We start from the raw sequence: 15,656 nt of genomic DNA on the forward strand, positions 1-15,656 counted from the left end.
TCATGCATCTGCGCAGTACTTCCCAAGGCTGCCTTGCCATTAAACGGGCTCTTCCGGTATCTTCACGATCTCACTCAGCTCAGCTGTCATTCTTATTTGCAAACAAAGATCCCGTGCTCGGATGTTTGCAGCTCCGCCGCCCGTCCACCCCGTTTATCACTTGAATCGTGCTGTTACCGGATAAAATGGGAGAAAACGGCGACACCGAGATCATAGAGCATCACGTTGACGAGGAGATGGAGAAGAAGAGGATATTAAGAAGTCACGGCTCTTCGTTCATGGATAGTGTTACACCGTCGGAGAGGGATGGACACAGTAGTACGCAGTCTTCCCACCGGCTGCTGGCATACAGTGACGCGCTCATCTCAATCATAGCCACTGTTATGGTAGGTAGGGAGAAGCAGGGACATTTTAATAAACTCTGTGGACATAATGTGCATTTCTAGCTTGGTAGCAGTCGATTAACTATCAAATTACAAGAGGGGCTATGTCAACTCCTAAACCCTCAAATATCCAGAATAGGGTGAACATGGCAGCCATTAGCCATGTTTCCATCCAATTGGTGACAGATTTTCATGCGAATATTCTAACATCTGCAAATAAACAATATGTGCATTTTCCCACCAGAGATGTTTCCCATCAAATTTACCTGTTGTTAATTAAAAGCGTGTGCGTGATGACGTAGTGCACATAACTTTTGCGTTGCGATTTCCACGTACGGAATAAAAACATATATGTCAATGAAATGTGTTTATATCGCATTTTCAACTCTACTGATGGTTTTGTCACGACATGTTGCGTTATATAGAGAATGTGCCCACTCTGATCTTGGTACTTGCGGGTAATAGTCTAGCTTGCTTGATTTGATATTATTTGTCAAGCGGCAGCCAAGCGTCAATCATCATGTCACCTGAATAAGACCCTCGATATTTATTGAAATGGAGCATTAAGCTAATCACCGTTGGACTATTTAAAAACTTTTTTATTTTAATGTTTTATCTTTAACTCTGCATTGTTGGAAAATTACCCGTATGTACGCATTTCACTGTTGTGTACGAAGCATGTGACACATACAATTAGATTTGATGTTATCTATGTATTTGCAGATATTACCTGTTGCACATACAAAAGTCCAAGATAACGAGGTAGGTAAACCTGGTTAGTTACGCTATAATATATATGTAGGCTAATAACGTGATAACATATATAGAATATGACCAATAATATATTCTGAAAATTGATACAGAAACATCTGATGAAACTCTTGAATAAAAAGTATCTCTGTCTGTCTGGTAGGAATTGAAGGAGAGTCTGCAGGTTCTGCTCACCACTAAGATAGCTGTGTACCTGATGACCTTTCTCATAGTGACCGTAGCATGGGCTGCTCATATCAGGTAAGGTCATAGGTCATGATTATCATATGCCCTGTTCAAATAAACCTTTTGTTTCTTGTTTTCTTGAGGGAAGCACAAAGTTGGCCTACATTGATTGGATAGGTGTAAGCAAGTGTAACGGCTAGCTTAGTTAGCGGTGTTCGCGCTAAACAGCGTTTCAATCGGTGACGTCACTTGCTCTGAGACCTTGAAGTAGTAGTTCCCCTTGCTCTGCAAGGGCCACGGCTTTTGTGGAGCGATGGGTAACGATGCTTCGAGGGTGACTGTTGTTGATGTGTGCAGAGGGTCCCTGGTTCACGCCCGGGTATGGGTGAGGGGGCGGTATAAAATTATACTGTTACACAAGGTTACCACATAACTAGTTTCACTAATCAAACTTTTAGATTGGATAAAGTAAGATGGCGCTGGAGCAGAAGGCAGACGTTTTATGTCTCCCCAACTGTTTTTTGTTTGTTTGTTTATCTGCGTTGTTTGTAACTTAGTTTTTTTTTAAATATATATTTTGTGCATAATGTTGCCACTATCATCTCATATGACTGAAAATAACTTCTAGACATCAGGAATGCGATTACTCACCACGGACTAGCAGAATCATTTTTCTTCTTTCACCACTCTGACGAGGCGGAGGAGGAGATACTACGGCTCCTTCGGGAACAGGCCACGACCCTCATGATCTGCGTGAAGAGGGGCCGGAGAGCGGGCTGCCTCCTGAGAATTCGAAGGCGGGCGAATAAAACCCCACTTCCCTCAATCCTGCTAGCAAACGTGCAATCTTTGGACAATAAAATCGACGAGTTACGTGGAAGATTAAACTACCATCGGGACATTAAATACGGTAACATCTTAATCTTCACGGAGTCGTGGCTGAACGACGACAATATCAACATAGATCTGGCTGGTTATACGATGTACCGGCAGGATAGAACAGCAGCGTCTGTTAAGACAAGGGGCGTCGGTCTTTGTATTTTTGAAAAACAGCTGATGCACGATATCTAGAGAAGTCTCCAGCTATTGCTCGCCTAAGGTAGAGTATCTCATGATAGGCTGTAATCCACACTACCTACCGAGAGACTTTTTCATCTGTATTCTTTGTAGCTGTTTTACATACCCCCACAGTCAGAGGTTGGCATTAAGACAGCATTGAATGAGCAGTATTCCGCCATAAGCAAACAAGAAAACGCTCACCCAGAGGTGGTGCTCCTAGTAGCCGGGGACTTTAATCCAGGGAAACTTAAATCCGTTTTATCAAATTTCTATCTGCATGTTAAATGTGTATGGACCACCTCTACTCCACACACAGATGCATACAAAGCTCTCCCCCGCCTTCCATTTCGCAAATCTGACCATAATTCCATCCTCCTGATTCCTGCTGACAAGCAAAAATGAAAGCAGGAAACACCAGAGACCAGATCTATAAAAAGTGGTCAGAGGAAGCAGATGCTAAACTACAGGACTGTTTTTGTAGCACAGACTGGAATATGTTCTGGGATTCCTCCAATGGCATTGAGGAGTTCCTCATCAATAATGCATTGATGACGTCGTCCCCACAGTGACTGTACGTACATACCCCAACCAGAAGCCATCGATTACAGGCAACATTTGCACTGCTAAAAGCTAGAGCTGCCACTTTCAAGGAGCGGGACTCTAACCCGGAAGCTTATAAGAAGTCCCGCTATGCCCTCCGACAAACCATCATACAGGCAATCGTCAGTACAGGACTAAGATCAAATCATATTAGCTCCGACACTCGTCGGATGTGGCAGGGCTTGTAAACTATTACAGACTACAAAGGGAAGCACGGCCGAGAGCTGCCCAGTGACAAGAGCCTACCAGATGAGCTAAACTACTTCTATGCTCGCTTCAAGGCAAATAACACTGAAACATGCATGAGAGCACCAGCTGTACCGGACGATTGTGTGATCACGCTCTCCGCAACCGATGTGAGTAAGACAGGTCAACAATCACAAGGCTGCAGGGCCAGACTGATTACCAGGACGTGTACTGTGAGCATACGCTGACCAACTAGCAAGTGTCTTCACTGACATTTTCAACCTCTCCCTGTCCGAGTTCGTAATACCAACATGTTTTAAGCAGACCACCATAGTGCCTGTGCCCAAGAACACTAAGGTAACCTGCCTAAATGACTACCAACCTGTAGCACTCACGTCCGTAGCCATGAAGTGCTTTGTCAGGCTGATAATGGCTCACATCAACACCATTATCCCAGAAACCTTAGACCCACTCCAATTTGCATACCGCCCCAACAGATCCACAAATGATGCAATCTCTATTGCACTCCACACTGCCCTTTCACACCTGGACAAAAGGAACCCCTATGTGAGAATGCTGTTCATTGACTACAGCTCAGCATTCAACACCATATTGCCCTCAAAGCTCATCACTAAGCTAAGGACCCTGGGACTAAACACCTCCCTCTGCAACTGGATCCTGGACTTCCTGACGGGCCGCCCCAGGTGGTAAGGGTAGGCAACAACACATCTGCCATGCTGAATTTCAACACAGGGGCCCCTCAGGGGTGCGTGCTCAGCCCCTTCCTGTACTCCCTATTCACTCATGACAGCACGGCCAGGCACGACTCCAACAATATCATTCAATTTGCCGATGACACAAGTGTTAGGCCAGATCACCGACAACGACAAGACAGCCTATAGGCAGGAGACCAGAGACCTGGCCGTGTGGTGCCAGGACAACAACCTCTCCCTCCATGTGATCAAGACAAAGGAAATTATTGTGGACTACAGGAAAAGGAGGACCGAGCACCCCCCCATTCTCATTGGTGAGGCTGCAGTGGAGCAGGTTGAGAGCTTCAAGTTCCTTGGTGTCCACATCACCAACAAACTAACATGGTCCAAGCACACCAAGACAGTTGTGAAGAGGGCATGACAAAACCTATTCCCCCTCAGAAGACTGAAAATATTTGGCATGGGTTCTCAGATCCTCAAAAGGTTCTACAGCTGCACCATCGAGAGCTTCCCGACTGGTTGCATCACCGCCTGGTATGGCAACTGCTCGGCCTCCGACCGCAAGGCACTACCGAGGGTAGTGCGAACGGCCCAGTACATCACTGGGGCCAAACTACACCTGTTGTATTCAGCATTTCACTGTGAGGTCTACTATAATAATAATAATAATATATGCCATTTAGCAGACGCTTTTATCCAAAGCGACTTACAGTCATGTGTGCATACATTCTACGTATGGGTGTACTACACCTGTTGTATTCAGCATTTCACTGTGAGGTCTACTACACCTGTTGTATTCGGCGCATGTGACTAATAAAATGTTATTTTATTTGAGATCTGTGATAACTTAAAGGAAGGAAGGAAGGAAGGTAGGAAGGAAGGAAGCACTGACTGCCGCGTTAAATAGTATCATGTTTGACCATTCAGACATGCACTGATGGTCACGTCTTTCTCTCTCTGTGTTTTTACAGGTTATTTCAAGTCATTGAACGTATTGATGACTGCCTTGCACTTCTCAACCTAGTAAGAACTACTGGTTCTCAAAACCACACCACTCTGCAGCACACCACATCACACCACTCTGCAGCACACCACACCACACCACTCTGCAGCACACCACACCACACCACTCTGCAGCACACCACACCACACCACTCTGCAGCACACCACACCACTCTGCAGCACACCACACCACACCACTCTGCAGCACACCACATCACCCACTGCAGCACACCACATCACCCTGCAGCACACCACACCACCCTGCAGCACACCACACCACCCTGCAGCACACCACACCACCCTGCAGCACACCACACCACCCTGCAGCACACCACACCACCCTGCAGCACACCACACCACCCTGCAGCACACCACACCACCCTGCAGGACATCACACCACCATGCAGCACACCACACCACACCACCCTGCAGCACAACACACCACACCACCTTGCAGCACAACACACCACACCACCCTGCAGCACAACACACCACACCACCCTGCAGCACACCACACCACACCACACCACCCTGCAGCACACCACACCACCCTGCAGCACACCACACCACCCTGCAGCACACCACACCACCCTGCAGCACACCACACCACCCTGCAGCACAACACACCACACCACCCTGCAGCACACCACACCACCCTGCAGCACACCACACCACCCTGCAGCACACCACACCACACCACCCTGCAGCACATCACACCACACCACCCTGCAGCACATCACACCACACCACCCTGCAGCACATCACACCACACCACCCTGCAGCACAACACACCACCCTGCAGCACAACACATCACCCTGCAGCACACCACATCACCCTGCAGCACACCACATCACCCTGCAGCACACCACACCACCCTGCACCACACCACACCACCCTGCACCACACCACACCACCCTGCAGCACACCACACCACCCTGCAGCACACCAAACCACCCTGCAGCACACCAAACCACCCTGCACCACACCACCCTGCACCAAACCACCCTGCACCACACCACCCTGCACCACACCACACCACCCTGCACCACACCACACCACCCTGCACCACACCACACCACCCTGCACCACACCACACCACCCTGCACCACACCACACCACCCCGCACCACCCCGCACCACCCAAACCACCCTGCACCACACCACCCTGCACCACACCAAACCACCCTGCACCACACCACACCACCCTGCACCACACCACCCTGCAGCATACCACACCACACCACCCTGCAGCACACCAAACCACCCTGCACCACACCACCCTGCAGCATACCACACCACCCTGCAGCATACCACACCGCACCACACCACCCTGCAGCACACCACACCACCATGGATCACAGTACATCACAACACATAATGGCTCAATATACCTCTCTTATATTGTGTGCCCACTTTGGGACATGAACCGTCAGAATACAACACCAAAGCACTGGGCCAGTTGGTCAGGGTACAGCATCAGAGCACTGGGCCAGTTGGTCAGGATACAGCATCAAAGCACTGGGCCAGTTGGTCAGGATACAGCATCAAAGGACTGGGCCAGTTGGTCAATACAGCATCAAAGCACTGGGCCAGTTGGTCAGGATACAGCATCAAAGGACTGGGCCAGTTGGTCAGGATACAGCATCAAAGGACTGGGCCAGTTGGTCAGGATACAGCATCAAAGCACTGGGCCAGTTGGTCAGGATACAGCATCAAAGGACTGGGCCAGTTGGTCAGGATACAGCATCAAAGGACTGGGCCAGTTGGTCAGGATACAGCATCAAAGCACTGGGCCAGTTGGTCAGGATACAGCATCAAAGCACTGGGCCAGTTGGTCAGGATATAGGACATGTCCTTTCATTAACTCACTAAAACAGTTTCACTTCTGTCATTGTAACGGTGGTATGATTCACCATGTAGTGAAGCCGTGTGTTTTACTGTGGTCTAAACCTTCCCCTTTTCTCTTCTAGGCTTGTATGATGTTGATCACCTTCCTGCCGTACACAGTGAGTCTGAATCATGTTAGATCAGTCGGGGGGGGTGTGAACTTTACACTGACTGACCGATAGGGCCGAGACCATACCCGTATCGTCATATTTTGTCCATGACAGACAACTCGTTGTTCCTTTTAGTATGTAATATATTGTGTGTAGCCTGGATAATAAATACATGTAACTGTGGATGACAACGTGTTTGTTACCAACATTAAGGTCGTTTTTTCTTAAACAAGTTAAATCTGCTTTGTATCGCGATACTGGTATGGTCCCGGCTCTACTGGCTGGCTGGTATGGTCCCGACTCTACTGACTGGTTGACTGGCTGGTATGGTCCCGGCCCTACTGACTGGCTGGTATGGTCCCGGCCCTACTGACTGGCTGGTATGGTCCCGGCCCTACTGACTGGCTGGTATGGTCCCGGCCCTACTGACTGGCTGGTATGGTCCCGGCCCTACTGACTGGTTGACTGGCTGGTATGGTCCCGGCCCTACTGACTGGTTGACTGGCTGGTATGGTCCCGGCCCTACTGACTGGCTGGTATGGTCCCGGCCCTACTGACTGGCTGGTATGGTCCCGGCCCTACTGACTGGCTGGTATGGTCCCGGCCCTACTGACTGGCTGGTATGGTCCCGGCCCTACTGACTGGCTGGTATGGTCCCGGTTCTACTGACTGGCTGGTATGGTCCCGGCCCTACTGACTGGCTGGTATGGTCCCGGTTCTACTGACTGGCTGGTATGGTCCCGGCTCTACTGACTGACTGGCTGGTATGGTCCCGGCTCTACTGACTGGCTGGTATGGTCCCGACTCTACTGACTGACTGGTTGACTGACTGGTATGGTCCCGGCTCTACTGACTGGCTGGTATGGTCCCGGCTCTACTGACTGGCTGGTATGGTCCCGGCTCTACTGACTGGCTGGTATGGTCCCGGCTCTACTGACTGGCTGGTTGACTGACTGGTATGGTCCCGGCTCTACTGACTGGCTGGTATGGTCCCGGCTCTACTGACTGGCTGGTATGGTCCCGGCTCTACTGACTGACTGGCTGGTATGGTCCCGGCTCTACTGACTGGCTGGTATGGTCCCGGCTCTACTGACTGGCTGGTATGATCCCGACTCTACTGACTGGCTGGTTGACTGACTGGTATGGTCCCGGCTCTACTGACTGGCTGGTATGGTCCCGACTCTACTGACTGGCTGGTATGGTCCCGGCTCTACTGACTGGCTGGTATGGTCCCGGCTCTACTGACTGGCTGGTTGATGGTCCCGGCTCTACTGACTGGCTGGTCCCGACTGACTGGCTGGTTGACTGACTGGCTGGTATGGTCCCGGCCCTACTGACTGGGTTGGAAATGTGTCATCAGATTAAATGGGGAGTTGCTGTCTGAACTTGTTCAATAAGAACACAGTCCCTTTTTACACATCATTTGTTTTCCTCTGCAGTTCTCCCTCATGGCGACGTTTCCTGAGAACATCTTGGGAATCCTCCTGTTCTGTGCCTGCGTCATGGTGTTAGGCTTCATTCAGGTGAGGATACAGTGTGTGTGTATAATTTCTTAACTCGCAACCTTCCGAATCATTACATGTTGTTTTTCTTGGTGTAATTACACAGTAAAACTATGGTTGAATCCCTTACCTCTCCTCTACTTCCCTCCTTACCTCTCCTCTCCTTACCTCTCCTCCACTTCCCTCCTTCCCTCTCCTCCACTTCCCTCCTTCCCTCTCCTCCACTTCCCTCCTTCCCTCTCCTCCACTTCCCTCCTTCCCTCTCCTCTACTTCCCTCCTTCCTTCTCCTCTACTTCCCTCCTTCCTTCTCCTCTACTTCCCTCCTTACCTCCCTCCCTCTACATCTCTACTTCCCTCCTTCCCTCTCCTCTCCTTCCCTCCCTTCCCTCTACATCTCTACTTCCCTCCTTCCCTCTCCTCTACTTCCCTCCCCCTCTACTTCCCTCACCCCCCCCCTCTACTCCCTCCCCAGGCTGTTATAGTGGTGTACGGCTTCAGCCGTCCGTTCCTGCTCAACGACCAGATCCAGGTGTCTGAGAACCAGGTGTTCTATAAGCATCACATCCTGAAGGTCATCATGAGGGTCCCCATCATGTGCTTCTTCGCCAGTATCTTCTCATTCATCTTCTTTCAGATGGTAAGTCAGTAGTCTTCTTCTCTCGTCTTCTCTTTTTGTTTCTTTTCTGCTTCTCCCTTTTCCGCTTCTCTCCTCTGGGACTAAAAAGTGAGGTGTGCGTATTGTTAAAACTATTGCCCCAGTGAGGAGTGTAGGGCAGTATTGTTAGAACTATTGCCCCAGGGCAGTATTGTTAGAACTATTGCCCCAGGGCAGTATTGTTAGAACTATTGCCCCAGGGCAGTATTGTTAGAACTATTGCCCCAGGGCAGTATTGTTAGAACTATTGCCCCAGGGCAGTATTGTTAGAACTATTGCCCCAGGGCAGTATTGTTAGAACTATTGCCCCAGGGCAGTATTGTTAGAACTATTGCCCCAGGGCAGTATTGTTAGAACTATTGCCCCAGGGCAGTATTGTTAGAACTATTGCCCCAGGGCAGTATTGTTAGAACTATTGCCCCAGGGCAGTATTGTTAGAACTATTGCCCCAGGGCAGTATTGTTAGAACTATTGCCCCAGGGCAGTATTGTTAGAACTATTGCCCCAGGGCAGTATTGTTAGAACTATTGCCCCAGGGCAGTATTGTTAGAACTATTGCCCCAGGGCAGTATTGTTAGAACTATTGCCCCAGGGCAGTATTGTTAGAACTATTGCCCCAGGGCAGTATTGTTAGAACTATTGCCCCAGGGCAGTATTGTTAGAACTATTGCCCCAGGGCAGTATTGTTAGAACTATTGCCCCAGGGCAGTATTGTTATTGTTAGAACTATTGCCCCAGGGCAGTATTGTTAGAACTATTGCCCCAGGGCAGTATTGTTAGAACTATTGCCCCAGGGCAGTATTGTTAGAACTATTGCCCCAGGGCAGTATTGTTAGAACTATTGCCCCAGGGCAGTATTGTTAGAACTATTGCCCCAGGGCAGTATTGTTAGAACTATTGCCCCAGGGCAGTATTGTTAGAACTATTGCCCCAGGGCAGTATTGTTAGAACTATTGCCCCAGGGCAGTATTGTTAGAACTATTGCCCCAGGGCAGTATTGTTAGAACTATTGCCCCAGTGAGGTGTAACTTGACACTCCATAGTCTCCTAGCGATGACACTAAAACTTGTGCCATCTTTTATCTCGGTTGGCTCTTATCTCACTGGGCACACTCGTCAGTTCAACATCTAGTTTTGATTCAAACAGTTGTTGCCCAGTGGGATATCTGTTTTGTATATCTTTTATCAATGTTTTTTTTACAGTCTGCTTGTAAACATAATTCAAATAGTCTTAGCCTCTTGTAACAAGATGTTCTCTTCAGTCCCATGTGATCCTAACGTTGTCTTTCGGTCCCATGTGATCCTAACGTCGGTCCCATGTGATCCTAACGTTGTCTTTCAGTCCCATGTGATCCTAACGTTGTCTTTCAGTCCCATGTGATCCTAACGTTGTCTTTCGGTCCCATGTGATCCTAACGTTGTCTTTCAGTCCCATGTGATCCTAACGTCGGTCCCATGTGATCCTAACGTTGTCTTTCAGTCCCATGTGATCCTAACGTTGTCTTTCAGTCCCATGTGATCCTAACGTTGTCTTTCAGTCCTAACGTTCTCCCGTTGTCTTTCAGTCCTATGTGATCCTAGCCATCGTAATCTTCCTGCCTTACATCTCCCAGTCTCTAAAATGGTGCCGCAGCAAAGCTATCGGTGAGTATGTTATACGTGGATGCCAATTGCTACGTTTAGGTTGAAATAAGGTTGAGTCTTTATTTATTATTTAGATTGTCAAATGTTGGGTATAAACAAATAACCTAACAGTACATTGAGGTTGAAGACAGACAGACTTTAACTACCGTTAAATCATAATATATTTAATTTGTTAGTTGAAGAGATCTGTTGTGGTCAGGCCAAATATAGAAGGCCCCCAGACTGCTGCATCTGTTGTGGTCAGGCCAAATATAGAAGGCCCCGGATCTGTTGTGGTCAGGCCAAATATAGAAGGCCCCCAGACTGCTGGATCTGTTGTGGTCAGGCCAAATATAGAAGGCCCCCAGACTGCTGGATCTGTTGTGGTCAGGCCAAATATAGAAGGCCCCCAGACTGATCTGTTGTGGTCAGGCCAAATATAGAAGGCCCCGGATCTGTTGTGGTCAGGCCAAATATAGAAGGCCCCAGACTGCTGGATCTGTTGTGGTCAGGCCAAATATAGAAGGCCCCGGATCTGTTGTGGTCAGGCCAAATATAGAAGGCCCCCAGACTGCTGGATCTGTTGTGGTCAGGCCAAATATAGTCTGTTGTGGTCAGGCCAAATATAGAAGGCCCACAGACTGCTGCATCTGTTGTGGTCAGGCCAAATATAGAAGGCCCCAGGCTGCCGGATCTGTTGTGGTCAGGCCAAATATAGAAGGCCCCCAGACTGCTGTTTTACACCTGTGTGTTATGCTGACTTTACTTTTGTATATATAGTCTATAGTGTATGTATGTGGACACCCCTTCAAATGAGTTGTTTTCGGCTATTTTAGCCACACCCATGCAATCTCCATAGACAAACATTGGCAGTAGAATGGCTTTACTGAAGAGCTCCGTGACTTTCAACGTGGCACTGTCATAGGATGCCACCTTTCAAACAAGTCAGTTCGTCAAATTTTTGCCCTGCTAAAGCTGCCCCCCAGTCAACTGAAATGGGTTTCCATGGCCGTGCAGCCGCACACAAGCCTAAGATCACTATGCACAATGCCAAGTGTCGACTGGAGTGGTGTAAAGCTCGCCGCCATTGGACTCTGAGAATAAATCTGGTTTTGGCGGATGCCAGGAGAACGCTACCTGCTCCAATGCATAGTGACAACTGTAAAGTTTGGTGGAGGAGGAATAATGGTCTCTGACTGTTTTTCATGGTTCAGGCCCCTTAGTTCCAGTGAAGGGAAGTCTTTACGCTACAGCATACAATATAGACTATTCTGTGCTTCCAACATTGTAGCAACAGTTTGAGGTTTCAGTCAACCAGTTTCAGCATGACAATGCCCCCGTGCACAAAGCTAGATCCATACAGAAATGGTTTGTCGAGATCGGTCTGGAGGAACTTGACTGGCCTGCACAGACCCTGACCTAAACCCCATCAAACACCATTGGGATGAATTGGAACGCCGACTGCTTGCCAGGCCTAATCGCCCACCATCAACAATGCTCTTGTGTCTGAATGGAAGCAAGTCCCAGCAGCAATGTTCCAACATCTAGTGGAAAGCCTTCCCAGAAGAGTGGAGGCTGTTATAGCAGCAATGTTCCAACATCTAGTGGAAAGCCTTCCCAGAAGAGTGGAGGCTGTTATAGCAGCAATATAGCAGCAATGTTCCAACATCTAGTGGAAAGCCTGGAAAGCTAGTGGAAAGCAGAAGAGTGGAGGCTGTTATAAGAGTGGAGGCTGTTTATAGCAGCAATGTTCCAACATCTAGTGGAAAGTCTTCCCAGAAGAGTGGAGGCTGTTATAGCAGCAATGTTCCAACATCTAGTGGAAAGCCTTCCCAGAAGAGTGGAGGCTGTTATAGCAGCAATGACCCAACATCTAGTGGAAAGCCTTCCCAGAAGAGTGGAGGCTGTTACATCACCATATTAATACCGGTGATTTTAGAATGAGATGTTTGACGAGCAGGTGTCCACATACACTACTTGACCAAAAGTCTGTTGCTGTGCTGGTTACCCCTCAGGCCAGGTGGAGGAGACACCTGATTCCATGATGTTTTATACTTACCATCCAAACGAACCCCTCAGCAAGGAGAGGGTGGAGGCCTTCAGCGACGGCGTGTTTGCCATCGTAGCTACTCTACTCATCTTAGACATATGGTTAGTGTTTTTATTTGGGCAGGCGGGCGAGGGGCGGGCGAGGCGGGCGAGGGGCGGCGGGCAGGAAGATGAATATTGTTGTAATTTAAATTATGCTAATTTGTAAATGTTTATTTTAAGCAGGGAGGAAGCCCTGTAAAATAATGATGGTAAATATGTCTTTTTCCAGTGAGGACAATGTCCCCGACCCAGTGATGGTCCAGAAACAGTATGGTGGCAGTCTGGTGGCTGCCCTGCAGAACTATGGTCCAGAGTACCTGGCCTACTTCGGCTCCTTCGCTACCGTGGCTCTCCTCTGGTTTGTCCATCACTCTCTCTTCCTTCACGTCACCAGGTAATATAGAACAAATTCAATTCATCAAATAAATTAACATTTTTTTTAAATATATATTTTTAACATCTGCAGTTGTCAGGTTAAAAGGTAAAGAAAATGAGTATTGTACATTAGAATTGTACTGTTATGTATTTGGGAATGTTTTACTCACAATGACTGATGTGGTTTTTACCTACCTCTCTCTGACTCGTCATCCAGGACCACTCGTTTCATGGGCCTCCTCAACACCTTCTCTCTGGCCTTCGTAGGGGGCCTGCCCTTGGCCTACCAGCTGACCCACGAGTTCCCCCGGAACTCCCGCAACGAGCTGGAGGCCATCCAGATCAGCTGCGTCATCATCTTCTTCGCCGGCGTCTTCCAGCTCGCCATCTGGGTGGCGGCGCTGTTCAGCGAACGCGAGACGCTACACCCTTATGTGCGTTACGGCGGCCGTGAGCACGCCTTCATGTTGGCCAAGCTGGCGCTGTACCCGTGCGTGGCCCTGGGGACCTTCTTCCTCACCTGTATTCTCAGTCAATTCAGCGCGTCTATTTTCCACCTGATGGAGATTACGGTGCCGTTTGCCTTCCTGTTGCTGAGGCTGCTGGTCAGAGGCGGGTTGACGCTGCTCCGGCTCATATTCTGCCCGGATGGGCCGGAGACGAGGAGTGCTCTGGAGGAGGAGGAAGAGGAGGCTAGGATGCCCTTCAATACCATGGTCACTTAGTGGTGGTCACTTAGTGGTTGTCATTTAGCTCGATGGTCAGTTTGCTCCGGGTCTGTATTCACAAATGTTGCAGAGTAGGAGTGCTGATCTAGGCTCAGTTGACGGTTATATCATAATGTGTATATAATGAATAAGATTATATGGACAAGTGGGTTCCTGATCCTAGATCAGCTTTGTGAATACAGGTTCTGGGACTGGGGACGTGGTCTGTCGGACAGATGTACAGTAGCTACAGCTCGTCTTGACCTCTGAAGGGAGAGTTTGAGGTCGATTCCATTTGAACTGCACATTCAGTTTTGTATTGATGAGTCATTTTCTTTTCAAATTGGTTGCTAAGTCAAGTGGTCGTTAAAGGAAATGGCACTGATCCAGAGAGAAGTGGAGATTACAACCAATGTAATTGACAGCCCTCCCATTGTTATAATTTGTACCGTTGAGAATCTAGTCTGTTTGTGCCAACATTTGCACGCCAAACATGTTTGGCGTGACGAGGCACAGGGGGTCGTGTTAAGAGTTCAGAAATCTGCATTTTTAAACCATTTCACCTGCGTTTTTAATATTGAAAGTCAAGTTTATTTGTTGTCTGCTTCAATAGAGTGATCAGGAACTTGCAGCAATAGATTTCCTTCGCAGAAAATACCTTAAAATTCTCAAAATAGCTTCATTTTCATCAGATGACAACAGAAGTGTAAATTCTATTTGGCGTTAGCAGCCACTACGCTAGTACTACTAGTAAATGAGCTTACAATGAACAAGGAAGGTATTTGTGGTGAACAGCGCAGAATTCTGCATTTAACGTGACCCCTGAGGCAAAAGGAGTGAAATGTTAGCACCGACTGAATTTCAGGCTAGTTAATTTTGGGGTTTCATTAATTCTGAATATTCATGTCCACTTCCCAACATACAAATAGCAGATAAAATGGAAGTCCTCATTATGTACCGCCCGTCCGACATTTACTCACTGCACATATTGACCGAGTTTAATCACGGACTATAAATTCTATAAATCGTTTTTTTCCCCTTCTATAACATGAAAGAGTGAGTGAGCAGCATGAATCTGACCAACAGGGTAACTTCACTTTCAGTTCAGAATATAATAACCGTCCACAGGAATGTACTCACAATGTGTTGGGTCAGCTCAAAATATTGCACTTCTTATTTTACACAATACAAATCCTATACGTTATACTGGCATACGCTACAATACTTCTAAAATCGTAACTTGGAATTGCTCACGTTTCCTGATTTAATTTTTTAAAATTCCCTTTTCACAAATCTTTAATTCCGTCCATGTTCAACCCCAGGATGTGGGTGCTCACGTTACACTGTTAGTCCCTTGTGTTTTCTCCATTGTCATAGGGGGGTCGTAACAAAAACAGCTGATTTATTGGAGTGCACATTATTTGCAGAAACCGATGGGAGGCGCAGAATAAGGACGTAATATTGGAGTTAATTTTGCATGGCCCCGGTGCGTGGAGATTTCACGTTAAGGACCAATGGAATAAATAATTATGAAACGCTGTTCATCGGGCCACTTAACACCAACTCACCCATTTAAAAAAAAAAAGGCAGGTGTGTTTTCTCCACAGCTCCACCAATCAGGCTCCCATCACCTCGGTCCACACCGGGCGTGTTGTTGCGTCCCTCCTCATGCGGCGTTCTCATTGGCATCAGACCCCTTGCCCAATTGCGTCCTAGAGCACTGATCATACTACAAGATGCACGACCAACATTTTAAGAAAATGTATCGGGACAGCCAACAGCCGTTGTGTCCTTGACCTCTCAAAACAACCTATCCCAAGTTCATAG

The 15,656-nt window shown here is 48.1% G+C and overlaps 1 protein-coding gene across 1 annotated transcript; it reads left to right on the top strand.

Annotated features, from left to right (window-relative positions):
- Nucleotides 1–14,906, top strand: tmem175 (transmembrane protein 175). Its single transcript, XM_046351506.1, has 11 exons — nucleotides 1–386; nucleotides 1,107–1,145; nucleotides 1,297–1,394; nucleotides 4,849–4,900; nucleotides 6,850–6,885; nucleotides 8,316–8,399; nucleotides 8,852–9,016; nucleotides 10,599–10,677; nucleotides 12,672–12,807; nucleotides 12,977–13,141; nucleotides 13,340–14,906. The coding sequence occupies exons 1-11, from the start codon at nucleotides 186–188 to the stop codon at nucleotides 13,845–13,847; spliced, it is 1,563 nt and encodes a 520-aa protein (XP_046207462.1). The 5' UTR covers nucleotides 1–185; the 3' UTR covers nucleotides 13,848–14,906.
- Nucleotides 14,907–15,656: the final 750 nt, after the last annotated feature.

This window comes from Oncorhynchus gorbuscha, linkage group LG05 (assembly GCF_021184085.1).
Source record: "Oncorhynchus gorbuscha isolate QuinsamMale2020 ecotype Even-year linkage group LG05, OgorEven_v1.0, whole genome shotgun sequence".
Taxonomy (NCBI): Eukaryota; Metazoa; Chordata; class Actinopteri; order Salmoniformes; family Salmonidae; genus Oncorhynchus; species Oncorhynchus gorbuscha.